Source organism: Leucoraja erinacea, chromosome 25 (assembly GCF_028641065.1).
Source record: "Leucoraja erinacea ecotype New England chromosome 25, Leri_hhj_1, whole genome shotgun sequence".
In the NCBI taxonomy this organism is placed as follows: Eukaryota; Metazoa; Chordata; class Chondrichthyes; order Rajiformes; family Rajidae; genus Leucoraja; species Leucoraja erinaceus.
The window spans coordinates 19,542,748-19,570,510 of record NC_073401.1 but is presented as its reverse complement, the minus strand read 5'-3'; the positions used below and the strand labels follow the sequence as shown (position 1 = coordinate 19,570,510).

Here is a 27,763-nt window from a genome sequence, read left to right as displayed (position 1 = left end):
CTCTCTCTCTCTCTCTAACATGTGTTGTGCAATTCACCAGGACACTGGTCTGTGCAACAGTTCAAAGGAAGCCCATCTGACAGAACAGCTCTCTCTTCTCCAAGTGACAGTGTCCCATGAACTGAAACCCTTTTCTTCCACGCCAATCCTTGAGCCACATATTTACTTTTCTATTCCTATTTGCCCTTTATCAATTCATACATGAATCAATAATCCATACGGTGGTCAACTCCTATGTTCTGCTTTTCAATTTTGTCCCAAATTAGTCAATCCTCACTATAACCTCAGACTGAGAACCACCTATGTTGTTATTGCCCACATGGACTTCATCACTAACTCTTAACTCATCCCCTCCCAAGTCCCTCACTGTGCCAGAAGAGATACCTTTAACCCTGATCTCATGCTTTCCCATACAACCAAACTATTACCTAATCCCTTCCCATCTACCAGGGGCACAAAGTTTTCTGTCTGGAGAATCAACAATTCACTTGGTTTCCTTCCAGTTTGGTGAACTACACTCAGTGCTCACAATGTAGTCCTCTCTACATTGGGAAAAACAAATCTAGACTGTGTGACTGTTTACACAACACCCATGTTCAATCTGCCATGATAACTGAGAGCTACTGGTTGCCTATCGCTTTAGGTCTCATTCTCTGGCATGCACACACAATATTCCAAATGTGTCCTAACAAAAGTCCTACCAAGCTGTATCATGATATCCTGACTCTTATACGCATTGCCCTGACCCATGAAGCCAAGCAATACCATATGCCTTCTTTGTCATTCTTTCAGGGAGCTATGGACAGACATTGTCGATGTGCCTGTGATTCGGCTCCTCCTCGTCGAAAACCATCAGCACAGGGGCACCTCAAGGGCATGTGCTGAGCCGCCTGCTCTACTCACTATTATGTAGCTGTACAGTTCCAACTCCTTCTTTATATTCACTGACGACACCACCGTTGGTGGACGGATTATGGATAATGATGATGAGTATAGGAGTGATATCAATCATTTCAGTGAATGGTGCCAGACAACCACATTGCTCTCATCGTCAGTAAAACCCAAGGAACTTGACTTTAGAAGAGGAAGACCAAGGATCCACAGGCCTGTCTGCATCAATGGGTCGATGGTGGAGAGAGTCAACATCTTCCAGGTTCCTGAGCGTGCAAATATCTGAAGATCTGTCCTTTTCCCAGAACTTTGATTCAATCACTGAGAAAGTCCATTAACCCCTCTACTGCCTTAGAGGATTGAGGAAATGTGTTATGTTGATACTCTCTTGAACTGCTACAGGTCTACGGTAGAGAGTTTAGAGATACAGAGTGAAACAGGCCAGTGCTCTGATCGCCCGTATACTAAATCTATCCGACACACAAGGGACCATTAACAGAAGCCAATTAACCTACAAACCTGTATGTCTTTGTAGCGTGGGAGGAAACCAGAGATAAATCCCACGCAGACACAGGGAGAACGTGTAAACTTTGCATGTACAGCACCTATTGCCAGGATGGAACCCGGGGTTTCTAGCGCTGTAAGCACTGTACTGCTGCACTTCTGTGCAACCCAAAAGCATATTGACTGGTTGCGTCACATTCTGGTTCAGCAACTCGAAGTCCAGGAATAAAGGAGATTTCAGAAAATGCTGAACACTGTCAGATCCACCCTACTATAGTTACCCAACCAGATGCAACTAAATTTAAAGTAGCTCTTTCTTCCCAATAACCCTTTCTGGCTTAAGTCCTCCCTCCACCACCTCCAGTTTAAATTCCATTTGGAATATTTTGGAGGACCAAGAACCAAGGTACTGACCTTCCCGTCGAAAGGATCTACCAGAGGCACGGTCTCAAAAAAGCAGCCAGCATCATTAAAGACCTACACCACCCTCACCACGCTCTTATTTCACTTTGCCATTGGCAACAGGAGTCTGAAAGTGTCCAGGTTCGGGAACAGCTTAATTCCAATGACCATCAGGCTATTGAACACTACGAACTCCAACCAAACTCCAAACCGCCTGGATTGCACTAGGAACTTCAGGCTTTGTTTGTTTTTATTTCATCTGTTGTACTCTTCTTTAATGCTTGTGTATTGTGTAATATTGAGTAAGGTGTTTACAAACATTTTGTGCTGCTCCAAGTAAGATGTTTATTGTTCAGTTTTGGTACATACATCAAAACACATTTCTTGGAAGGAGAGGTGGACAAATCTCCCGGGCTAGGTTAGATATATCCAAGGTCACAGTGGGAAACTAGAGATGAAATTACGGAATTTTTAGCTGACATTCGCGAGTCGTCATTGAATACAGGCTAAATGTCGGAAGACTGGAGGCTGGCAAATGGTGTGTCTATATTCAAGAACGGCTCCAGGGGAAAGGCTCCAGGGGAAAGGCAGGGAACTACAGGACAGTGAGCTTAACATCTGTAGTTGGAAAGTTACTAGAGTGTTCGGAGCAGTCCAGACAAGGAACATTATATAAAAAATGCATTGCATAATTAAGAAATATCATAAAGTACATATAAAATCTTAGTATATCACTTATAAAAGCATCATAAATTATATATTAAAAAAAACACAATACATGAATTAAAATCCAGAATAAAAGAATGATCAACGTCCTACAATGAGACAAGTGTCTCCACAACTGGGATTCGTAGCGTGTAGTGTTAAACCTTATGTTTGACAAGGCCACAATAATTACATTTTTAGAGTAATTTATCCTGCAAATGAATTTATACATATGATTTCTTAGAATAGCTAAAGTACTGACTCCTGCAGCCATAAACATGTTACTAGCACTACATCATTCTAGGTTTCCTTAGCAGTGTTCTCATGGCATCATTATATGACACCTTTCTCTTCGCCCTAGCACCTGTTGGTGACATTGGGGGCGAGTAGTGCATGAGGCGAATTGCACTCCAAGACAGGCCTGGTCCCAGGATGCCCCGCCCTCACGCGCCGAGGCTGCTCGGAAGGCCGCGCACAGCCCGCTGGGATTGTAGTTCCAACACGTCGCGTTAACCCAGGCATTGGACATTTGGGGACTACATCTCCCAGCATCGCCCGGGGGCACGGCATGGCACCGCTCACCTGACCTCTTTTCCATAGAGAATCCTGAGGAGCTGCTCAGAGTCCAAGTCGGGCTCCATACAGCCATCGACGCCGTTCTCCCTTCCCGATGACATGCTGCCTCAATTCCCCTCACACTCGGGCCGACCGGCCGGCCACCACTCCTCGCCGAATAACCGCAGCGGCCAGCGGATCCTCCCCCTGCGCCTGATTGGGACAAAGCACGGGGCGTGGCCAACAGGCAGGCGACTGACCATTCGGCCCATCACATTGCCCCGCCTTTTGTCAAAGTCAATGCATCCACTGGATTTGCCACACCTATCTTACCGCTTCCTACCATCTTGGGACCCAGACAGCCCTTCCAGAATTCTGTTGATCTGCATTCAATGTTCACAATATGGACTGTTTAAACAGTCTTAAACATAGCAGCCACCTTATCCAGAGACCTGGGTTCAATCATGACCCTGGTTGCTTCGTGCTCCGGGTTTTTTTTCCCCAACGTCCCAAAGTTGTGCAGGTTGGTATGTTAATTGGCCATTATAAATGTTCTAAAGGTGTCGGTGAGTGATAGAATCTGGGAAAATTTGAATTGAATATGGGAAGAATTAAAAGTCAGATGAATGTAAGATGCGGGAAAAAAATACAATTAGTGCATTGATAGACTTCTGCAGGCTGTGGGAGGTCAAGGAGACTAACAAAACAATGTCCCTGAGGAATGCACAAGTAGGAAATGTACCAAGCTGCAGTGCCTGTGGGAACTCGAGCTGCGGCTGGTCTACCTCACGATCGTATGAGAGATTGAGAGCATAATGGATATGAGTTACTGTGAGGTGGTTACACATAAAGTAAGGTGGTTATACCCAAAGATACTCTATAATCTTTGGTTATACCTAAGGTACAGACAGCAAGTAGGTTGGTGGCCACCAGGAAAGAAAGAATAGGCAGAGAGTGCAGGAATCCCCTGTGGTCATTCCCCGCCAAAACAAGTATTCCCTTTTGGAAGGGATGGCCATTCAGAAGAGAGCAGCCACAGCGGTCAGGACTATGGCACCGGATCTGGCTCTGAGACACAGCAAGGTAGGGTGAAATCAGACAGAGTGATTGGGATAGACTTGCTGGTTAGATGACAGACATGAGATTCTATGGGCTGGACTCCAGGATGGTGTATTGCCTCAAGGGGGAGGGTGAGCAGCCAGAAGTCGTTTTGAACATTGGCACAATGACATGGGGAGGAAAAGGGATGAGGTCCTGCAGAGTGTGTGGAGGGGTTAGGAAAAAGGTTAAAAAGCAGGACCTTGGATGTAATAATCTCAGATTACTCCCGGTGCCATGTGCTGGTGAGGGTAAAGATAGGAGGATGCAACAGATGAATGTGTGCCTGAGGAGTTGATGCAGGGGGCAGCGATTTAGATATTTGGACCTTTGGGTACTCTTCTGGGATAGAGGTTACCTGGTCAAGAGGGACAAGCTGCACCTGAACTGGAGGGGGACCAATATCCTTGCATGGAGATTTGCTATTGCTACCTGGGTGGGTTTAAACTAGAGTGGGAGAGGGGTGAGAACCACAGTAGAAGAACAGCAAATGGAAGGACCGATGGGAAGATAGAGGTTCTGACAAGTAAGGACAGCCAGGGAGAGGTTAAGGAATATGGTCAAACTGATGGGCTGATGTGTGTTTATTTCAATGTAACGGGTATCATTGGTAAACCATATGATCTTAAAGCATGGATCAATACTCGGAACTATGAAGCATGGTGCCGCAAAAGTTGCTGCCTGACAGCACGAGTCCCAGGTTTAATCTTAACTACGGGTGCTGTCTGTATGGAGTTTGTATGTTCTCCCCGTGATCTGCGTGGGTTACTCCAGGATTCCGGTTTCCGCCCAAACTCCAAAGAGGTACAGGTTTGTAGGCTAATTGGCTTGGTAACATTGTAAATTGTCTCTAGTGGCTGTAGGATAATGTTAGTGTTATAGGATCGCTGGTCAGCATTGAGTCGGTGAGCCAAAGGGCCTGTTTCCACGCTGTAATCTAAACAAAACTACGAGGTTGTAGCCATTACGGAGACTTGATTGCGAGAGTGACATGACTGGCAGCTCAATGGTCCAGTGTTTCAATGTTTCAAACACCATAGAGTGGGAGGTCAAAAAGGTGGAGGAGTTGTTTACTAATCAGGGCGAATGTCATCCAGTGGTGGAAGGATAAGAGGGGAGATAAGGAAATAAGTATTCATCCAGCGAACAGTTTGGATCTGGAATCCGCTGCCAAAAAATGGTGAATATATCTTCTGCACATCTAAACTCTACGCATATGTGACCCGAGAGTCAGGATCCACAGGACTAGGTGCAGAAAACATCTATCGGAATGCTGACTGGATTAGAGGCTATTCGTTATAAAGAGCAAACTTGGATTGTTTTCTCTGGAACGTCATAAGCTGAGGGGAGAACTGATAAAAGTATATAAAATTCTGCGAGCCATGGATTGGGTGGAACAGTCAGAACCTTTTTCCAAGGGTGTAAATGGTAAATGTCAATAGCTAGAGGGCATAGCTTTAAAGTCAAAGAGAGAAAGTTTGAGGCAAATGTGTGGGGTGTTTTGTTTTTTTAACACAGAGAGTGGTGGGTGCTTGGAATGCACTGTTAGTGGTTTGTGGAGGCATATTTGATAATGGCTTTTAAGTGGCTTTTCGATAAGCACATGGATATGCAGGGAATGGAAGGATATGGATCATGTGTAGACAGAGATGATCAGTTTAAGCTGACATCTTGTTCGGCGCAGACATTGTGGGCCAAAGGGCCTGTTCGTGTGCTGTACTCTTTTATGTTCCAGGAGAGGGTGCAGAAAAGATTCACCAGGATGTTGCCTGGGATGGAGTGATTTGGTTATGAAGAGAGATTGAATAGGCCAGGTTTGGTTTTCTTGGAGCGGGGGAGGCTAAGGGGGGACCTGGTAGAAGCTGACAGATTTATGATGGGCATTGACCTAGAAGGAAGCAGGAAACTACCGAAGGGCGAGAGTCATAAACTCTATGACTAGTTTAGGGGGCCTGAGCCCATTGGCTAGATAGGCATGCCGCAACTCTAAATGCATCGCCAATCAAAAACCTAAACTGCAGATAATAAAAATATGAAATAAAAACAGAAAATGCTGAAACGACTCAGTATGCCAGGCAGCACCTGTGGAGAGAGAAGCAGAATTAAAATTCAGACTGATCAGTGCCCCTGTTTTTAATACAGTTCCAATGTTGTGCAGAAAGCCCAGTGCTGCTATGGTAATGGGACTTAGCAGATCTACATGATAAAGAAACTGCTTCAGTCTGACTCCGCTCTGACCAGTATCTCCCTGATGTTGAGGAGCAGGAACCGCTGCATCCTGAGAGGTCGTCGGAGAAATGGGAAACGTCTGTCACTGCTGAAATCCCATTCCGATCCTCTTGGTGTGGTGGAAATGATGGTGCCGTTGCATGCCCAATGTGGATGTTAGTATTGCCTATTTACATTTAACTTTAAACAGATGGGAATGCAGTATAAAAGTATGTAATTCCACATGTAGCAGCAGAATCCCAGGTCAGGTCATCCCCTCAGGGACAACGTTTTTCCAAAAGCAACAACGTTCCTTCTGATCGCAACCTCATAACATGGTCTGCAAATGTGGCCTTGCCAAGAAAGTGGATCCTAATGTTTGAGGTTCACCAGACTGCTGAGAGGTCAATGCATAAACTGTTGGGTTCTTTGGGATTTACATCCTTTGAAGGTGTTGAGAATACCAGGTTGTGTTCCAGGAAATGTTAGTTATTCACAATTTATATTAGTTCATTTTCAGGGCAACCAAATACAATGAGATCCGTGACAGCTTTTCTCCTCATTATATTTACTACATTTTGTAAATATCTTTGTCAGTAAAGTGCTTTTGGAGCTCTGGGACAGTGAAATATGCTGTTTTAATGTAAGTCTTTTACTAATCCAAAAATTATCAGAATAACCTTTTAATAATTAAGCCTGGTATCTCTGCTATCTTCCCAAGAATCGTTATATTTTTAAACACAACATTTTGCATGATTTTCTCATCTCGTGTGTCTCTATTTTAACCTAATCTCAGAATGCAAAATTAAAAGAATATCTTGTTTTCATTTGGCTATTGTGCGATCTGAGGCTCAGCCAAAGGAATGATCAAAAACATATGGGAAAGGTTCCCTGGTGCTTCCACAGTTGTCACAGTGCCCGGTGGGAAACTGACAGAACCGATCTAACCACTGGTCGTGCAGCTTGCCCAATCTGCCCTCCACTGACCTTCAATGAAGTGTTGGTGTATTAATCTGTCAACCTTGTCATGAGGGAAGCCCGCAGTGAGAGAGGCCCAGAAGCCTATGGTCACTTTACCCAGAGCCAGTGCTGCTTGGAGAGGAGGATTGCTGGAGAAACTCAGCAGGTGAGGCAGTATCTATGGAGCGATGGAAATAGGCAACGCTTCGGGTCGAAACCCTTCTTCAGACTGATGTGGGGGGGGGGGGGGGGGGGGGGGGGGGTGCGGGAGGACGGGAGGAAGGAAGGAAGAGGTGAAGAGGTGGAGCCAGAGGTCTGAGGGAGAGCTGAGAAGGGGAGGAGAAAGTAAGGACTACCTGCAATTAGAGAAGTCAATGTTCATACCACCGGGGTGCAAACTGCCCAAGCGAAATATGAGGTGCTGCTCCTCCAATTTATGGTGGTCCTCACTCTGGCCATGGAGGAGGCCCAGGACAGAAAGGTCGTATTCGGAACGGGGGGGAGTTGAAGCGCTGAGCCACCAGGAGATCAGGTTGGTTATTGTGAACTGAGCTGAGGTGTTCGGCGAAGCGATCACCAAGCCTTTACTTTCTCCTCCCCTTCTCAGCTCCCTCTCAGCCCTCTGGCTCTACCTCTTCCTTTCTTCCTCTCCCCCCCCCCCTCCCCCCACATCAGTCTGAAGAAGGGTTTCGACCTGAAACGTGTCCTATTTCCTTCGCTCCATAGATGTGGCCTGACAAATTAGATGGGGCTACGAGAACAGGGTGAGCTGGACACACAGAAAACTTCAGACACTGGAATCTTGAGCGATAAATAAGTGCTGGAGGAAAAGTGTGGGTCAGCCAGCATCTGTGGAGGGAATGGTCGGACAATGTTTCTGAAATGTTGTCTGTCCATTCTCTCCACAGATGCTGCCTGACCAGTTGATTTCTCCCAGCACTTTTTTTTTTAGATCAGGATGAACAATGGGCTCGTAGACACGTACATCTTTAATGAATAAAGGATAAATGACCATTATATTTGTTAATCAGGAGGAAATGTTGACAAAAGGAAGCAGCAGACAAGAGTTTGAGCAAATACTAAACACCTAGTGGGGTGGGGGGAGGTTGGAGACCTGACTTGGTGCTGCCTTCTCAAGTCTCCCATCCTTGGCTGAGTGGGTAAGACTTAATAAAGGCAGCTTGACCTCAGTACTGGTCAGCATCTCAGGAAGCACTTCTCAGGAGAAGCATTGAATAGTTTATTAGAACATACAGAGTTAATGGTCCAGTTATGTGGGAGACTGAAGAAGTCTGGATTAGGGCAGAGATTATCAGAATAGTATGTTATAAAAATGATGTGTGGTTTAGATAGAAAACTAGGGAACAGAAAAGACAATGACTAAACATGGAGATCGGGAGATTACCAAACTAATCAAATGCAACATGAGGAGGAATCCTAGTTAGCAGTGAATTTATATTGTCTGCACTTCATAGATCCAAGATAGTGATTCTTTGCATGGGGATTCTCTGCATGCCAGCTCCATAAGGGGATCTGCTATCAACCATTACAATCATTACACTCTTTTAAATCTTTATCTTTTTTAATCTAAATTTTAAACTATTCACCCTTTATCTGTGGTGCTGTAGATGTTTAGTTTAGTTTAGTTTCAAGATACAGCCTAGTAACAGGCCCTTCAGCCCATCGAGTCTGCGACAACAAGGCAAATAGCCTACAAACCTTTATGTGTTTGAGTGTGGGAGGGAACCTGAGCTTCCCGGATAAATCCCACGCAGCTCACGGGGAGAATGTACAAACTCTATAGCAGCCATAGTCAGGATTGAAACCAGGTCTCTGGTGCTGTAAGACAGCAACTCTACCGCTGCACCACCGTGCCACCCATGCTTGATCCATACATACAACATCTACAGCTCTGCCCTTATCAATTCTTAAAAATACTCAATCAGATTTGTGAGACACGATCGCCCACTTACAAAACCTGTGCTGACTATCCCCAATCAGACCTCGTTCATCTATATGCACATATCCTATCCCTAAGAATACTCTCTAGTAACTTTCCAACCACAGATGTGTGATTCACTGGCCTGTAGTTCCCAGGCTTTTCCCTGCAGCCCTTCTTAAATAGAGGTACAACATTTGCCACCCTCCAGCCTTCCGGTACCTCACCTGTATTTAATGACTATTCATAAATCTCAGCTTGGCCACCTGTAATTTCCTCTCCAACTTTCGACAGCGTTCTCGGATATATCCGATCATGCTTGGGATTGCTACCCACACATTAGGACCTTCAGCACATCCTTGACCATAACAGGAATAGGAATAGGACTACTTTATTGTCACATGTGACTAGGCACAGTGAGATTCTTTGCTTGCATGCACAATGTATATAAATAGCAGCCATCTACAACACTGACAGAGTTACAAAGCAGTTCGGCTCCTCCTTTTGTTTCCCCCCCCCCTCCAACAGTTCCCCCACACCGGGTTCCCATTGTCTTTGTTCTCCCCCCCCCCCCTCATTGCCCATTGTTCTCCCTCACGGTGGTCCCCCCACGTTAGGTCCTCCATTGTTCTGCCCCCCCCCCCCCCCCCCCCCCCCCCCCCAAATACTGGCTGCCCTCAAGCCACTTTCGGTCCTCATGTTCGTCTCCATGGTAAAACTAGAGGAAAAATACTCTTTGAACACCTTGCCCATCTCCAGTGGCCATCTCCACGCAGAGCTGACTGCTTTGATTCCTGAGGGGCTCCATTCTCACTCTGGTTACCTTTTTTCCACTAATGTACTTAGAAAATCTCAGGATTATCCCTAATATTATCTGCCTGAGCTGTCACCATTTTGCCCACCTGATTTCCTTTTTTTGGGTGCTGTTCGCTTCCTGAAACTCCTCCAGGGATACACTTAATCCCAGCAGCTTAAACCCGCTCATTCTTGATGAGATCCTCAATTTCTCTCATTATCCAAGCTTCCTTACTTTTCCTTGCCCTTCACTCTAGCAGGAACATGGACGCCCTGGACATTTAATAGCACACTTTTCAAAACACCCCACTCTCCGGCCGTTCCTTTTCCTTCAAACAACCAGTTCCAATCAACTTGAGTGAGTTCCTGTCTAATATCTTCAAAGTTGGCCCAGCCCCAATTTTGATTTCAATTATGGGACAACCTGTCTCTATCCATAACCATCTTAAACCTAATAGAACAGCGGTAGCTGCTCCCAAAATGCTCATCCACGAACACTTCATCCACTTGCCTCTCCCAATTTCCTAAGACTAGATCAAGCACTACCCTCTCCCGTGTAGGGTCCTCTACATATTGCATGAGGAAACTTTCCTGAACTGGGTAAAAGACTGTGCATTTACCCTATATATTCCTCTCATGCTCATATGCAGCTCCATAAGAGCACCCCTTCATCCTTCTGCGCTCCAATGAATAACGTTGCAAGGGAAGAATGAGAGGTGTTTTGACAGGGAGAGTATGGCGAGAATTTTCCCTCTGTGAGAAAATCTGGAATGTGGGATCACTGCAGAAAGAAAGGGTCACCCATTTAAGAGTGAGATGAGTCGTATTTTTTCACTCAGGATTTTTAGAACTCTCTTGCTCAAAGGGCAGTGCAAACAGAGATAGATTAATATTTGATAAGTGTGGGGCAGGGGCAGTGCTGAAAAATTGCCAGACCGATCAGAATGGGATCTACCTGGTCATGATCTTATTGAATGGGAAAGCAGGCTGGAGGGTCTACTGCTGATTTGTTGTTTGTATTTATGGTGTAGGTTGAGTGAGCTCACCATGGCAGCCCGTTTGGAGATAGCAGTCACACAGTATTGGATTCGCAGAGAGGGAGCCTGGTTTGGATCAGAGTGGGTGCTGCAAGGAATTGTACTTCCATGTTCATCCTATCAATTAGACTTGGTAGCGACCTTTAACAAAACAAAAGTAATTTTTAAGGTGGTTTCCTTCCCGGACCTATCTAAACTGACTTTAGACTTTGGATATACAGCATGGAAATGGGCTCTTTGGTCCACTGACTGTGATGACCAGCGATCCCCATACACTGGTTGTATCCTATACACTGGAAACAATTTAAAGAAGCTAATTCACCTAATAAACCTGTACATCTTTGAAGTGTGGGAGGAAACTGGAACACCCAGAGGAAACCCACGTGGTCACAGGAAGAACGTATAAATTTCATACAGACAACACCCGCAGTCAGGATCAAACCCGGGTCTCAGGCGCTGTGAGGCAGAAACACCACGTCTACACCACTGTGACACCAGCCAGTGGTGAGGTGCAGTTAAATGCTATGACCTTTGAATTACGCTATGGTAGATACAGGTGATTGGGAGCCAAGGATCAGCTTCCTTTCTTCAAACAGTACTCACCGCACGCAAGTAAGCCTGTTTATCTCCTTGCATTTCTCGGGGTCAATAGCTTCCACCTGTGCCTCCTGCAGGCAAGTGCAGAGAGTCTGAGAATGGAGGATAATGGGAATCAGATTTGGCCTTCCCTCGGGAGAAGACGGCTGGTCTGCCCGTGATCCTTTCTCATCAGATGCAAAGCTGCAAACCTCCTCCTTCTTCAGCAATATCTGAGCACCAGCCCGGAGCAACTGTCCACAGTCTGAGACACAGCCTTCCTCAGTATTCCCAGGGACTCCAAGAGCAGCAGTACGCATTCTGTCCGGGTGATGGGAAAGGACGAGCTCTGGAGACTGTTGTTCAGCCGCCTGTTGCTCCCCATGTGTTGGGGACACCAGGATTAAAAATAAACCGTTATTGCATGTTCAGAAGGTTCGGGAGGATTTGTGGGAATCCGAAAAGCTGTGACCTTCCCTCTCAACTCCTTCTACAGCGGCTCCTGTTTCAAAGTTACCATAAAACTTCCACATTCTATGTAAATTCAATGTTTATCGTAGCAAGTGGCCCCCACGTGCTTTGTGGTCAATGTAAATGTGTTAGATTGTCCATGTGATATGATAGCATCATCAAAGATGTGACATAACGCATATGAGAGTAGCTGTTAGATAACAATGATATTATAGATTTAATTTACTGTAATGTAGTTTAGAGATACAGTCTGGAAACAGGCCCTTTGACCTACTGAGTCCATGCGTACCATTAACCGCCTGCACACTAGTTCCATGTTATGCCATTTTTGCATCCGCCACACTAGGGCCAATTAACCTACAAACCTGCACATCTTTGGAAACCATCGCACCTGGAGAAAACCCACACGGTCCAAGGAAGAATGTACAAATTCCGCACAGACAACACCCGTAGTCAGGATCAAACCCGGGTCTCCGGCGCTGTGATGCAGCAGCTCTACCCCTGCACCGCCATGCTGCCGCAATGTACATACGTGTACGGTCTCTAGAGATTACTGCATGCAACACTCAGCATCACCACTAAAACTGGATCTATCTGGGATCACGAGGAATCAGTGAGAACGATGGTCACAACATCTGTCCCCAACAGTGTGGCCAAGCAAGGGCAAGAACCTCCCCAAGCACAAGTGATTGGCACCAGCTATCCAGGTCCATAAATCCCACAGTCCGGGAGAGAGAGCGCTCAGCCATCAAGGTGCACAGTGGGTGCACAGTGTCGCTGAACCAAACTGACACAGGGAGCTGTGTGTAAGACAGGCGGCAGTAGTCTGTGACAAGGAGAGAAATGCCGATCCCAACTGAATAAACGCACAAGCAGTTAACAGACAGGCTTTGGGGCAAAAGTGTCACTGTCGAGGCAAGAAACAGAACAAATAGGAGCTGAAGTGCAGAAATGCCGGCAGGCTGGGTGTATACAATCCAGCACTGAACCTTTGCTGCAAATGTTGACACTAATATTCTAGGTCTTTGTGGATTCCTTGATGTGTGAGCAAAGTGTCTGGTAATGGCCCTCATATTCACAATGCATGACTGATTAATTTAAACTCCATCTTTTCCGAGATCACAAGATAACTGTGACCCCACTTCAGATCTCGCTGATCTGCGAGGAGTTCAAATCTTCTACTGTAAAATAGTCACACCCCCCACCCATTGAGAGTTTGCTCAGTTGTTTTGCAGAACAACCTTCTGTTGTGTCTGTGGTGCTGAATGCAAAGTCTTTGTCTCCAGCTTGTAAAATAAGAACCTTCAAATCTGATTGATTGTAAACATATTGGCCCAATCAGTGTGTGAGCCTTCTTCATCAATCTGTGCATTGTATTATCAGCTGCTTTGTACACTCCATACTGTTGGACTTTAGCTGTAATGGACCTTGTGTTGTATTTGCTTTAGACCTTTAAATATTTGCCCAAGCACATCCTGAAGCTGACTACATATGATGAAGGTATATGGTCCCGTTCTCTACATTAACTTATTAATTAACTTTTAACTCATTACACAAGGTAAGGCCTAAATTGGTTTGTTTCCTTGTTGACTCCAAGATGTACTCTGCTAGAAAGCCACCCAAGATGCATTTAATAAAGTCATCCAACAAACTTTTTTCCTATTTAATTTGCTCAGTCCACACAAAGATTAAACTCCTATAATTATTGTTTGGCTTTTTCCTACAAACTCCTCTTAATTCTTCAGTCATTCTCACTCCAACCAGAGCTTCCGGGGCTTTCTTGAAATCACTGAATCTAATCCCACGATCCAGATCCGTTCCTCACCATTGTTGACATCATCTCTTTTAGCAGTAAACCTCATGACCTTTTCCATTTCATCCACACTTTCTTACCACGGAATATTTAATCCCCTGAAAGAAGAAGGGTTTCGGCCCGAAAAGTTGCCTATTTCCTTCGCTCCATAGATGCTGCCTCACCCGCTGAGTTTCTCCAGCATTTTTGTCTATATTTAATTCCCATCACTTTTCTGGGTCAGTAGGTTAATTGGCTGCTGTAAATTGCCCCAAGTGAAAAGGTGAGTGGTGGAATCTAGGGAGGTGTGGATGGGAATGTGGGGAGAATAAAATGAGAATAATGTAGGATGGGTGTTTAATGGTCAGCACAGATTTGATGGGCCGAATTGCCTGTTTCCATGCTGTCTCTGTAGATCTGTGGGTTTTCCTTGCAACTTTTCTTAAAGAAAGGCACAACCCTCCAGTCTTACCAGTAGCTAACGATAATGCAAAAATATCTGAATATGCTGAGGTTCTTTTTAACCATTTTCCTTTGAATTGACTAATTACTGATGATTTGTTATCATTAAAACTCCCTGTTTCTCCTGTCTCAGCCTGCATTTCAGAGCTATTATACTGGGAACACTTAGACAGACACTGCGGACAGAATTAAAGTTTCAAGACAAAAGACCTTTTGCTAATCCATTCAACCTGAAATATTAGACACTAGAGACTACAGATGCTGGGATCTTGATCTGGGATAAACAATCTTCAGGAGGAATTTAGCAAGTCAGCAGCATCTTTGAAGGGTAATGGATGGATGACATTCTCGGGTCGGGACCATTCTTCAAGACTTGAGTACAGAGGAGAAAGCTGGAAGAGAGAGGTGGGGGAAAGGGGTGAGGCAAGTGCTGACAAATGATGGGTGGATCCAGGCAGGAGAACAGGTGAGGCAGGTGGGGGAAGAGAAGGGTGGAGATAGTAACCAAGGCTGGAGATGAGAAATGCAGAAATGAAAAGGTACAGATGGATGGAACGTGGTAAGAAAGGAGGAGAGGGAGTGAAATGTAGAATATCAGTGGGAGGGATGGTCAGTAGATGGGAACAGGGGAAGGGATAAAGGGAGATCCAGAAGGTGTAGGGGTCAGTGATGTGGGAAGAGGAATGAGAGACGAGGGGCAGGTGGAGTGGAATGAAAAGTGAGCATGAGAGAACCCGGGTAAATCAGGAGAGAGAACGAGAATGGAGGTGGGGTAGGGATACCTGAGACTGCAGAATTTAATGTTCATGCTGTTGGGCTGTAAGCTAGTCAAGTGGAAAATGAGTTATTATTCTTCAGTTTGCGTGTGCCCTCACTGAGAACAAAGGAGGCCGAAGACAAAAATTAGAATGGGAAGTGAGATTGAAATGGCTAGCAACTGGGAGATTGTTGGCCCGAATAGACACATTGCAAGAGATGGCTGTCGGAAGGGAGAGTGGACGTTGGCGCGCTTTAGCTGCCGCTGCTCTCTCTTCACATTGTGTTTTTTGATTTTTTGTCCCTTTGGAGCGATTTCTGTCTTTAATTTGTGTATTGGTGATGTCCTTATTATTCTTTTTACTCCGACTATATGTTTTTTTCTCTTCTGTTAATTTCTGTAAGGTGTCCTTGAGACTTTGAAAGGCGCCCGAAAATAAAATTTATTATTATTATTATCAACAAATAAGTTGGCTTGTCTACTTTTGTGTATATAGGTGAGAACAGCAGTCCTTGTTTATAGTGGAGGGAGGGGGGAGCAGTAGCCCTCGTGTATACTGGAGGGCAGGCCTTGTATAAACTTGGAAGAATAGCAGCCCTTGTGTATACTGGAGTGAACTGCAGTCCTTGTGTATCCTGGAGTGAACTGCAGTCATTGTGTATCATGAAGGGAACAGCAGCCCTGTGTATACTAGGAGGGGCAGCAGCCTTTATGTATACTGGTGGTACAGCAGCCCTTTACTGCGGTTACAGTATACCTTGCGTATACTGGGGATAACAACAGGCCATGTGTATATCGGAGGGAACTGCAGCCCTTATGTATATTATGGGAACAACAGCCCTTTATACTGGGAGGAGCAGCAGCCCTTGTGCATACTGGGGGGACAGCAGCCCCTGTGTACACTGGAGAGAAACTTAGCCCTTGTGTAAATGGAAAGGAACTAGCCCCTGTGCTCCCTAGAGGAACTAGCAGCCTTTTGTATGCTGAGAAATAGCAGCCCTTGTGTATACTAGAAAAAACAACGACCCTTAGCCATCAGGGCTTTGTATATGGGGAAGTCATGTCTTACTAACTTGACTGAGATTTTTGAGGAGATTTATGAAGGTAGGAGGGTTGATGTTGCATTTATGGATTTTAGAAAGGTTTTTGATAAGGTCTGTCATGGTAGGTTGATCCAGAAAATTAGATGCATGGGATTCATGGTGACATTGTCATGTGGATTCAAAACTGGCTTATTCATAGAAGACAGAGGGTTGTGGTGGATATTCTGGCTGGAGAACTGTGACCAGTGGAGTTCTGCAGGGATCTGTGCTGGGACCTCTGCTTTTGTGATATAAATGTAGATGGGTTGATGAGCAAGTTTGTTGACACCACCAACATTAGAAGAGTTGCAAACAGCGAGGAAAGCTGTCAGAAAATACAGCAGGATATAGATCAGCTGCAGAAATGGGCGGAGAAATTGCAGATGGAATTTAATCCGAGCAAGTGTGAGGTGTTGCATTTTGGGAGGATGAATGCAAGGGGAGGGTATACAGCTAAAGGCAAGACCCGTAACAGCATTGATATGCAGAAAGATCTTCAAGTCCATGTTCATAGTTCACTGAAGGTGGCAAGACAAGTAGATAGGATGGTAAACAAGGCGTATAGTATTGCTACGAGCATTGAATATAAGTGTCAGGAAGTCATGATGCAGCTCCATAAGACACTGGTTAGGCCACATTTAGTGTATTGCATGCAGTTCTGGTCACCGCATTACAGAAAAGATGTGAAAGCTTGATATAAATATATAAAATGATGAGAATCATATTGGATAGACATAGACTGTATTTCCTAGGGTGGAAATGTCCAACACTAGAGGGCATAGCGATAAAGTGGGATGGGAAAGTTGAATGGACATGTGCATGGAAAGCTCAGGCCGTTGTTGTGACCCACTCACGCTACAGCTCGGACCATGTTTAGTTTAGTTTAGAGTTACAGCATGGAAACAGGCTCTTCGGCCCACCAAGTCCACGCCGACCTGTTCAAATTGGTTCTATAATGATCCCACTTTCTCAAAGACTCTCTACACACTAGGTGCGATTTTGCAGTGGGCTAATTAACCTACAAACTTGCAAGTCTTTAGGATGTGGTATGAAATCTACGTGGTCACAGGGAGAACGTACAAACTCCACACAGACAGTACCTGAGGTCATGTGACCCACTCTCTTGCACAGCTCAGACCATGTGACCCACTCAATCCCACAGCTGAGTGGTGGGGCAGGTGATGCGAGCACTATGGCAGTGCCTTGCCCAAACAATATAATCTCACAGCCGGCAGTGCTGGATCTGAGAGTGTCATCTTGTGCTTGTCATCTTCCTCTCTGAGGAAACAGATGTTGGCTATTATCCGCACTGGGTTCCCATTGGGATTAGCCTTCCTCACTCGTTCCCTGCTGACTGTTCCCTGTCTCTTCCTGTCCCGGCAATGAAGTTGGCCATGATGATTAGTTTGCCTCTCCTTGGGAGGCAGCCAAGGAATGTTCAGAGTTGGAGGAGAGGTCCTCCTCTACTTGCACTCACACACGTTACTCGTTTGCCCTTGAAACTGATTTCCATTCTCGCTGCTTCTTGCCTGCATGTTGAAGTTCCTGCAATTTTCTACCTTGTTCTGTCGAAGGTTCCTGTGAGTTCCTGGTCTACAGTGCTGTAACACACAATGTGCAATGTTCACAGCAGGAAACATAGTGCTCAAGAAGTGTCTGGTTTATTCAAGGTCTTTGTTACACTGTGTACACATACACAATTACAAAATGTCATGATGTAACATCTTGTTTACAGATGCTACATTTATTGCTTCCTGGAATGCTGTATGTAACAGAGGTACATAGACTGCAGAACATAAAACGTGGAACATAGAGCATACAACATACAGTACAGCAAGGAACAGGCCTTTCATCCCACAATGTCTGTGCTGAACATGAAGCCAAATTTGTTCAGTGTTTGTATGTTCTCCCCGTGAACTGCATGGCTTTTCCCCGGGTTCTCCGGTTTTCTCCCACACTCCAAAGACCTACAGGTTTGAGGGTTAATTGGCTTGGTAAAATTGTAAATTGTCCCTTGTGATTGTCAATAGTGTTAATATGCGGGGATCACTTGTCGGCACGGACTTGGTGGGCTGAGGGGCCTGCTTCCGCACTGTATTTCTAAACTAAAGTAAATCTGCCTGCCTAATTGAGTCTAAAGGTTTGCTATTGTATCTGCCTCGACAGGTAAGTTCCAGGTTTCTAAAAGTTGGGGAGGGTGCTCAGGACAATTTACCCAGTTTCACAAACAAGCGATATTGAAGAATTGTGGATTCACCGAACAGCAGATGTTATTAGTTGATTGAAAAAATATTCAATATTTAATCAATAATTATTGAGCATTTATTGATTTATGGTATTTTAATTCCACTGAGGATTTATGGTGTATTGGTTCACCTTTTATTGGGCATTTGTTTGGTATTTTTGTGCATTGATTAGCCACATATTGGGCAAATTCTTTAGACAAGACACAGACAATTAGGCAGAACTGCTGTTCAAACCGGCGGAGGGGAATTTTAATTCAATCTTTTTCGATGGAAGGCCTTTGTTTTTCAAATTGTTCATAATAAACTGTAAATACAATAAAGATAATTGTAGTGTAAAATGAAACCTCACCCCAGATGGGACTCGAACCCACAATCCCTGGCTTAGGAGGCCAGTGCCTTATCCATTAGGCCACTGGGGCTACCTAGTTTCGGAGCACGCAGCGAGCGCCTTTCATAGCACGGCCACCGGGGGCGCAGTGCTCCACAGTGCTGCTTGACCCCAGCCACACCCCTTCCGCGAGCGCACAGAATGGGGCGTACTCCGGATCGTCCCCGGTGAACAGGCTGCGGGGAAGATTGGGACCGGAGCAGATGTTACGCGAGGAAAAATGGCCAATCCGAGGTCAATAATTAAAGGCATTTATTTGGTTAATGGTGGGGTAAACTTAGGATTTATGGGGAGAGGTTCACCGGGGCAAATTCTTTTAAGGCAGACTGCAGAAAACACTGGCGCGGGGACAACGGTCGGAGGAGGGGTCAAAGTTAGGAGGCCCAGTGCCTTATCCATTAGCCACTGGGGCCCATTTCGGAGCACGCAGCGAGCCCTTCATATAAAATAAGAGGTGACTGACTCCAGTTTATGGCAAAGATCTCTGCTATAAGATCTTTGGTTTATGGTGGAGTGGGCGAAGGTTTGGGGGGTCGGACTGGGTAGATGGGTCTGGTGACAGAACAGTGTGGAGAGTACAGGGACCACTGTAGTGTGTGGGATGCAATACTGAGGCTGATGGTTGGACAGTGTTGTGGGTATAGAACATCTAATAATAAGCCAGTGCAGGGGTTCATTCATAGGGCAGTGTGGCCATCTTTGGACATGTTGCAACAGTAAAAGTTGAAATTAGGAAGCAGCCACACACGAGGACCACAGCAGACTTTGCCATGTGTCAGCAAGTGACTGTAAAAATCTGAGTTTGGCAAGACTTGAACAGAGTTGAACAAGGCCTGCTGGATCCACATCCCATTCCCCACCTGACCATTCTGTTTTGAGCCTCCTCCATTGCCAGTGTGAAACCACACACAAGCTGGAAGAAACAGTACCTTATATTCTGCTTGAGGAGCTTACAATGTTCTCAACATTGAATTCTCCAATTTTAGGTAATTAAACTACAAACACCACCCTTCTTTCTCCCCCCTGTGCCCCATCTGGATACACAACCATTTCTCCCTCTCCCCTTCCCAGTGGAGGACTGGCCAGGGTGTCAGCTTGCCCGATGGCAAGTGGGCCCCTGATGAAGTGATGGCAAGTGGGCCCATGTTAAATGATAGCATTGTAGTTGTGGGTGTGCCCCCTTTGTCTCCTGGCAACCAATATTTTTAGACTCAGTCCGCCACTGCCCCTTCCCCTTCTCTGCTTTCATCTATCTTCCTTCCTCTGGCTTCAAATTTCACTGCTCTTCTACCCTAATCTCACACTTTTAATCTTTTCATCTCTGGTGTTTGTCCAACGATCTGCCATTCAAAACCCCCTCGCTCCTGTCTGAAGAAAGATCCAGACCATGTTCTCCAGAGATGCTGCCTGACCCACTGAATTACTACAGCACTTTGTGGCTTTTTTTGTAAACCAGTTTCCTGTTTCTTCACCTATCACTTTCCAGGTTTTGTTCCACCCCCACCTCTCTCACAGCTTTCTACCCTCTACCACAATCCATCTGAAGAAGTGTCTTGATACAAAACGTCACCTGATTTTGCCAAGTGAAAGCGGGCCTTTGCTACCCTGTCGGGCTGCACCCAATAACATGGAGAGGAGGGATTCAGATCCTGTACTGTTTGAGGGTGCTGGGCGAGGCTGGGATGGCCAGGCTCACTTAGTGCTGAGATGTGGAGGCCAGATCCACGCCCTCGTGTACAGTGAGTGTTGGGGACTGGCAGCACCCGCTTCGTGTGTGAGCAGACCACCTGGATCCTGCATTCTCCCTCCACATCTCACACCCCACACAGAGCAGGGACTGCTGTCTCCTCAGTTGGAGATCTCTCCATGGTAACAACTTGGTGGACAAAGGGCCAGGCGAAAGGATGGTTGGATCTGGCAGGTTGTCAACCAGGATTCTGTGGTGGCCTCACTCAGCATGGGGCCCATATCTCACTCGGAGTTCACTCGGGTATTGGCCTCCCCACAATCGCAGGAAGAGGTGCCTCAAGAAGGCAGTTGAGATCATCAAAGACCCATGCTGCCGTGGCCACAGTCTGGCCTGTTTCTATCGGGAAGAAGATATAGGAGCCTGAGAACTGTTACCTCCTGATTGAAGAATGGATACGCTAGAGGCAGGAAACATGTTCCTGATGTTGGGGGAGTCCAGAACCAGGGGCCACAGTTTAAGATTAAGCCATTTGGAACGGAGATGAGGAAACACTTTTTCTCACAGAGAGTGGTGAGTCTGTGGAATTCTCTGCCTCAGAGGAGGCAGTGGAGGCAGGTTCTCTGGATGCGTTCAAGAGAGAGCAAGATAGGGCTCTTAAAAATAGCGGAGGCAGGGGGTATGGGGAGAAGGCAGGAACTGATTGGGGACGATCAGCCATGATCACATTGAATGTCGGTGCTGGTTCGAAGGGCCGAATGGCCTACTCCTGCACCTATTGTCTATAGTCTATTGTCTAAGAATAGCATCTTCCCATTATTCATATCTTGAATCAACCACATAATCCTAACCGCAACCCTTCCTCAGCACTGAACCAATTTGTATAACATTGTACTATTTCACCGTGCTCTATTACTGTTTGTTTACCTAGTATAACGGGTAATTGATTGTATTATAGTTTATTATATATTTATTTGTTTTGTTGTTGCGTTTAATGGACTGGCTCAGTGAGGCAGCAGCTCTACCAGCTGCACCACTGTGCCTCTCAATGTTCGCCTTTGAGGATTGGTAAATCAATCACTGATGTTGCTGGTGACTCCATCAGGAACAAATTTACTTGCTCACTTCTCAATCAGCAGAACAGAATGAAACACCCCATCTCTCCTGGCCCTGCCAGGAAGCATACCTTTCAAAAACAGTTCCATTCCAACATGTTTTGAGAATCATATCTGAGATAAAATTTTTGAAACCATACGTGGCAATTTTCAGCAGCGAGGTGTTGGGCCTGAGGTGTCTCTATGCTGTCCTTTAAATTCCACAAGACCCACAGCAGCGGACAGAGAGGCTGGTGGCAAGTGAGCAGAGTCACAACACCGACACCAGCAGTGTAAACTCGTGGTGTGTCAACAGCTCACCCTAGCTCTGGCATTACCAGAGAGTGTCTGTGTGTGTGTGTGCCTGGGTCACATATTACACCCAAAATATAGGGACAGAACAAACACCAGTATGTGCCCAGTGAGGATCAGTAACTTTAACAGTTTTTCAAAGTTAAAAAATGGCAAATTCTTGAGTGGCCAAGTCAATCACCCGATCTGAACCCAATGAGCATGCCTTTTATATGCTGAAGACAAACATAACAAGCAAGCATAAGCCAAATATGGCTGCAATAAAGGCCTGGCAGAGCATTACCAGAGAAGAAACTGGTGATGTCCATGAATCGCAGACTTCAAGCAGTCATTGCATGCAAAGGATATGCAACAAAATACTAAACATGACTACTTTCATTTACATGACATTGCTGTGTCCCAAACATTATTGTGCCCTGAAATGGGGGGACTATGTATAAACACTGCAGTAATTTCTACTTGGTGAATGCAAAATGTATAAAAAGACCCTTTATTAAAATCTGACAATGTGCGCTTTAACCACATGTGATTTTCTTTTCTATTACAAATCTCAAATTGTGGAGTACAGAGGCAAATAAATAAATGATGGGTCTTTGTTCCAAACATTATAGAGGGGACTATATATACACCATCTTATGAAAGATCCATTCAAGTGTCTGACAACAAGCTGTTATTGAATCAAGTAGTACGTGCTATCAAGCTTTTGCAGCTTCTGCCCGATAGATGAGTGAAGAGAGAATGGCCGGGGGTGTGAGTGGTCCTTGATTATGTTGGCTGCTTTCCTGAGGCAGCATATAATGTCGATGGATTTGATGTGGGGGAGGCTGGTTTGCGTAATAGACTGGACACGTTTAATCAGATTTCCCAATGGAAAGGTCAGATCTTCAGTCGATGACTAACCAGCCTCTGACAGATAGCACAGAAGTAAATTAAGTTGCAGCATAATCACTGAGTCTCACAGTCCAGAGACAATACTTCAATAGCATCCAGTCTAAGAACAGTCGGTTTCCCTGTATGTGCTGTCTCTGGGATGTGGCTTCAGTGCCACTCACAATGTAAAGATGTTCAGAACAGTGGACAGGATGGAGACAGGAAAGAGGAGTTAATCTCCGGAAAGACTGCAAAAACCTCACTCTCCTTAGAGCAAGATTAAGTAGAGATTGAAAGGAGCTTTCTCAGACAGCCAGTTGCACAGCTGGTTGAGCCACTTCCTCATAACTCTAAAGACCTAGGTTCAATTCTGACCTTGAGTGCTGTGGAGTTCACAGCGGAAGTAGTTGAGTAGAATGTGGACATAGAACAGTACAGCACAGGAACATGTCTTTTGGCCCACAATGTCCATGCCAAACATTATCTACATCCCTCCATACCCTGCTTAACCATGTGCCTAACTAAGAGCTTAAATGCCACTATCGGGTCTGCCTTCACCACCATCCCTGGCAGTGCGTTCCAGGCACCCATCACTCTCTGTGTAAAAAACTTGCCCCACACGTGTACATTAAATATTGCCCCTATCACCTTTCAGCTACAGTCTTTGACATTTCCACCCTAGGAGAAAGGTTATGACTCCTACCCTATTTATGCCTCATAATCTATAAACTTGTATCAGGTCTCCCTCAACCTCCGACACTCCACAGAAAATAATTCAAGTTTGACCAACCTTTCCTTATACATGTATCTCCTAGGTGTATCACTTTTCCGAAGCCTACTCATCCTTACTGTAATGCAAAATTGCCAAATGCAAACAAGGTTAACAAAATTTTGAAAAAAGGCAGAAAGTGCTGAAATAACTCAGCAGGTCAGGCAGCATCCAAACGTAGTCCATGTAACTGTAAGTGGTGGTGTGTTTATAGTAGACATCAGTCAATAATCTGTCCTCTGAGATGGAGAAAGGGGATAGGGGTGACACAGGTATTCCAAGTGAATTTAAGGACAGGGTGGAAATTAATGGTAAAGATAATTAAAGCAATGAGTTCTGTATGGGTGTGGGAAGTGACCCCGACGCAGTCATCATTGTAGCAGAGAAGGAGTTGGGGGATGGTGCCAGTGAATGCTTAGAACAAGGACAGTTTGATGTAAGCAACAAAAAGGCAGGCATAACGAGCCCATGGCTACAACTTTAACTAAAGAAAGTGAGAGGAGTCAAAAGAGTTTTCGAGGGTGAACGCTGTGAAGGATCAGTTGCCGAAAATGATTCAAGAGTGATAATTTTTTTAATATGAAAGGAATCAATAAATATAGTGCAGATAAAAGACTAGCCCCTGTCTGATTGAATGAGGTGGCTTGGACCAGGGCTGAATGGCCTTCTGCTCTTTGCGATATCAACATGCAAAGGAAATTGGAAATGTCTGAAATAAAAACAGATTAATTCGAACTGAAGGTGTGTTTGAGGTTCCCAGCCTCTGGAGAGGTTCTGGAGTTAGACCCATGTGGCACTTCAGTAGGCCTGGCTCACCAGCAAGGTGGCTGTCGGCATCTCCTGAGCCTCCCCGACTAACGTTGATCACATAGTGAGTGAGCTAACACTGCCACAAGCAGGGGCAGCCAGCCGGGGAACAGTGCTATGATGGATCTACTCCCTCGGTAGGGTGGGAAACTTCACATTTAACTGAGGAGCATCACTCATCCCGTGCCAGGCACTGCTCAATGCAGATGTGAGACCCCAGAGCCAATGTTTTATAATGCAGTGGAAGTACACCACCCATCAAAACTGTCAGTACTTGGGTCAGGTGTTGGCTATCGAGTTGACTGCAGATTACTGAATCACAAGACAAGCATGCAAACATTGGAGTTAATTAGGCCTTGAACACCACCAAAAGCACTCCCCTGTCTCTGACCTATTGCTCCACCCCATGTGCAAACCCTCGGATGTGACCATGAGCAGCTTTGTTGAATGTGTGTCCCAAGATGAAGCATGCATTTTAAGGACAGGTCCCACCATGACAATAAAGTGGTTGGTATCGTAGATAGCAAAGATGGTTATCAAAAATTACAGAAGCATCCTGATCAGTTGGGCAAGTGGGCTGAGGAATAGTTAATAGAGTTTAATGCAGATAAGTGCGTGATGTTGCATTTTGGGAAGTCAAGCCAGGATGGAATCTTCACAGTGAATGGCAGGGCTGTCGGGAGTGTTGTAGAGCTGAGGGATCTAGGAGTGCTAGTATTTTAAGAAGGAACTGCAGATGCTGGAAAGTCGAAGGTACACAAAAATGCTGGAGAAACTCAGCGGGTGCAGCAGCATCTATGGAGCGAAGGAAATAGGCAACATTTCGGCCCGAAACGTTGCCTATTTCCTTCGCTCCATAGATGCTGCTGCACCTGCTGAGTTTCTCCAGCATTTTTGTGTACCTAGGAGTGCTAGTACATAGTTCCTTGAAAATGGCGTCACAGGTAGATAGGGTGATCAAGAAGACTTTTGGCTCATTGATCTTCATCACAGGGTATTGAGTATAGAAGTTGGGATGTTATGTTACAGTTTACTAGACGTTGGTAAGGCCACATTTGGAGTATTGTGTTAGTTTTGGTCACCCTGCTATAGGAAAGATGTTGTTAAGCTGGAAAGAGTGCAGAGAAGATTTACGGAATATTGCCAAGACTCGATGGCCTGAGCTACAAGGAGAAGTTGAGCAGCTAGGATCACAGGAGGATAAAGGATAATCTTATAGGAGTTTGAAAGAACATGAGGGGGGTAGGTAGAGTAGATCCATAGAGTCTTTTACCCAGAGTAGGGGAATCAAAAACCAGAGAACATAGGTTTAAGGTGAGAGGTGAAAGATTTAATAGGAACTGTACTGATCATCTCTCTGCTCTCTTAGCTCTGACACATGGGCTTAACCCAAAAAATAGATTTTAAAGTAGACACAAAAAGCTGGAGTAACTCAGCGGGACAGGCAGCATCTCTGGAGAGAAGGAATGGGTGGCTTTTCGGGTCGAGACCTTGATAGGAAAATTTTAGAGGGATATAGGCCAAACATGGGCAGGTGTGACTGGTGTAGATGGGGCATCTTTGTTGGCATAGGGAAGTTGGGCCAAAGGGCCTGGGGAGTGTTGTATGACTCTATGACTCAACATCTGGAAGCATTGCTAATATTTCTTTAACAACATCTAAAAACCTGTCTAGACCACATTATTTTAATAAAACTAAAAATACCCGATAGCAACTTGTTTGGGGAATTGACAGATGATATTTAAACTGAACCAATACATTATGGTGCTAAAAGCAGAACAGAAACGAAATATTATAAAAGGTAAAGTAATTCTCCTCATGCTTTACTTATTTTTTGAAAGCAGGCCACTGTGGTGTAGGCAGCAAAGGTCGGTGCCAGGGTAATATGTTCCCTCTTCCTTCAGTGTGGGTCTCTGGGCTCACCAGTGTGGCTGGACCCAGTCTCCCCAGACACCAGCCCCAGTGTTGAATGTTCTTTCCTCCAGCCCAATCACTGGAACACTCCTCCTCTCCATGTCTCTGTGATGGAGGCCAGAGAACGGCAGCAATCCGCCGCTCTCCATCCGCCTCCTTCACTTCACACGGAGAGCGGATGTTTTTGTGGGAAATGCATATTTCCCCAGGGCCCGTGATAAAATTGTTGAAGAGTTACAATGGACGTTGAAACCTAAAACAACACGACCCACACCTGCTATTGATGCACCACGTGGTGGGAAAGGATGTGACGAGTCTGCTCTGCACAGAGGCACTGATTACTGAGCTTGTGGACAAAGTGTTGCCAGAGGAGGAAGTGCAGAACATTGTTTAAATGAAGAGGCTACAGAATGGTGTTAGAGGGATCTGAGGTTGCTTCTGTTTCAATCACACGCTGTATCTATAAAACAAACTAAACAATCCTGTCTCGGTTGTTTTTGAGATCACAGCCAGATCACTGCGTGCACCTTTGGTCTCTGCACTTAAGCAATGTTACACTTCCAGTGGAGGCAGTGTGGACAGGTTTGATGTACAGAGGGATCTTGGGGTGCCTGAAATTAGCTACACAAGTAGAGAGTGGTATAGAAGGCGTTTGGTGTGCTTGCCTTCATCAGTTGGGGCATTGAGTTCAGGTCCGAAAGCCATGTTGCAGCTATATAAAACTTTGGTCAGCCACATTTAGAGTATTGTTTGATGTTCTGGTTTCCCTAATTGTTTCTGTTTAACCTCTGGTCAACAATGACCCCCTGTCAGGTTAACATTGCAGGTTTTGAGACCTATGCTGCAAAAAACAGCCCATGGGCCCACAGAGTCCATGCCAATAAAGTCCCCAGATACCCTGATCCCTTTACTGGTGTTTCGGCCGCAGTGATTCAAGTGCTTGTCCAGATGCTTTCGAAATGCTGTGAGAGTCTCTGCCTCCACCACCACCTCCTCAGACGGTGCGTTCCAGATTCCGATCACCCTCTGGGGGGGGAGGAGATTCTTCCTCAGATCCCCTGTAATCCTTATTTGTCACTTATAACTTTGTATATCTTTATCGAGTCTTCCCTCCCAACAACCAGCCAGCCTCAACATTCTCTCCTCATAACTACACACCCCATCCCAGGCAACATCACCGTGGATTCAGCACCATTATCCTCTCTACCCTTGCCCTGTGGACTGCTATATGTGGCTGAATCAAGTGCTCACTAATAATCTCCAATCCCTTCTAAACCTTAACGATTTTCCCTCTAGTTTTGAATACCTGTCCTGTAGAGAACAGTTTCCTACTCTAGCAGTAGTCCAGGAGGTACTCCCATCCCCCCGCTCCAACCTCTGGAACACTTTCCATCTTCTTCCCTGAACCATAGCTCTCCCTTACTATAATGGACAGAGCCCGT

At 45.4% G+C, this 27,763-nt stretch overlaps 1 protein-coding gene and 1 non-coding gene across 2 annotated transcripts in view; both read right to left on the bottom strand.

Annotated features, from left to right (window-relative positions):
• The window catches only part of upb1 (ureidopropionase, beta), a 52,100-nt gene extending 48,815 nt beyond the window's left edge, over positions 1 to 3,285 (bottom strand). The window contains exon 1 of the mRNA XM_055655937.1: positions 3,085 to 3,285. Within this exon, the coding sequence (XP_055511912.1) occupies positions 3,085 to 3,179 (95 nt within the window). The 5' untranslated portion in view covers positions 3,180 to 3,285. The remainder of the gene's footprint in view (positions 1 to 3,084) is intronic.
• Positions 3,286 to 18,826: 15,541 nt separating this feature from the next.
• On the bottom strand, positions 18,827 to 18,899 carry trnar-ccu (transfer RNA arginine (anticodon CCU)). Its single transcript has one exon. It is a non-coding gene; the product is annotated as a tRNA-Arg (tRNA).
• Between the last annotated feature and the right edge of the window lie 8,864 nt (positions 18,900 to 27,763).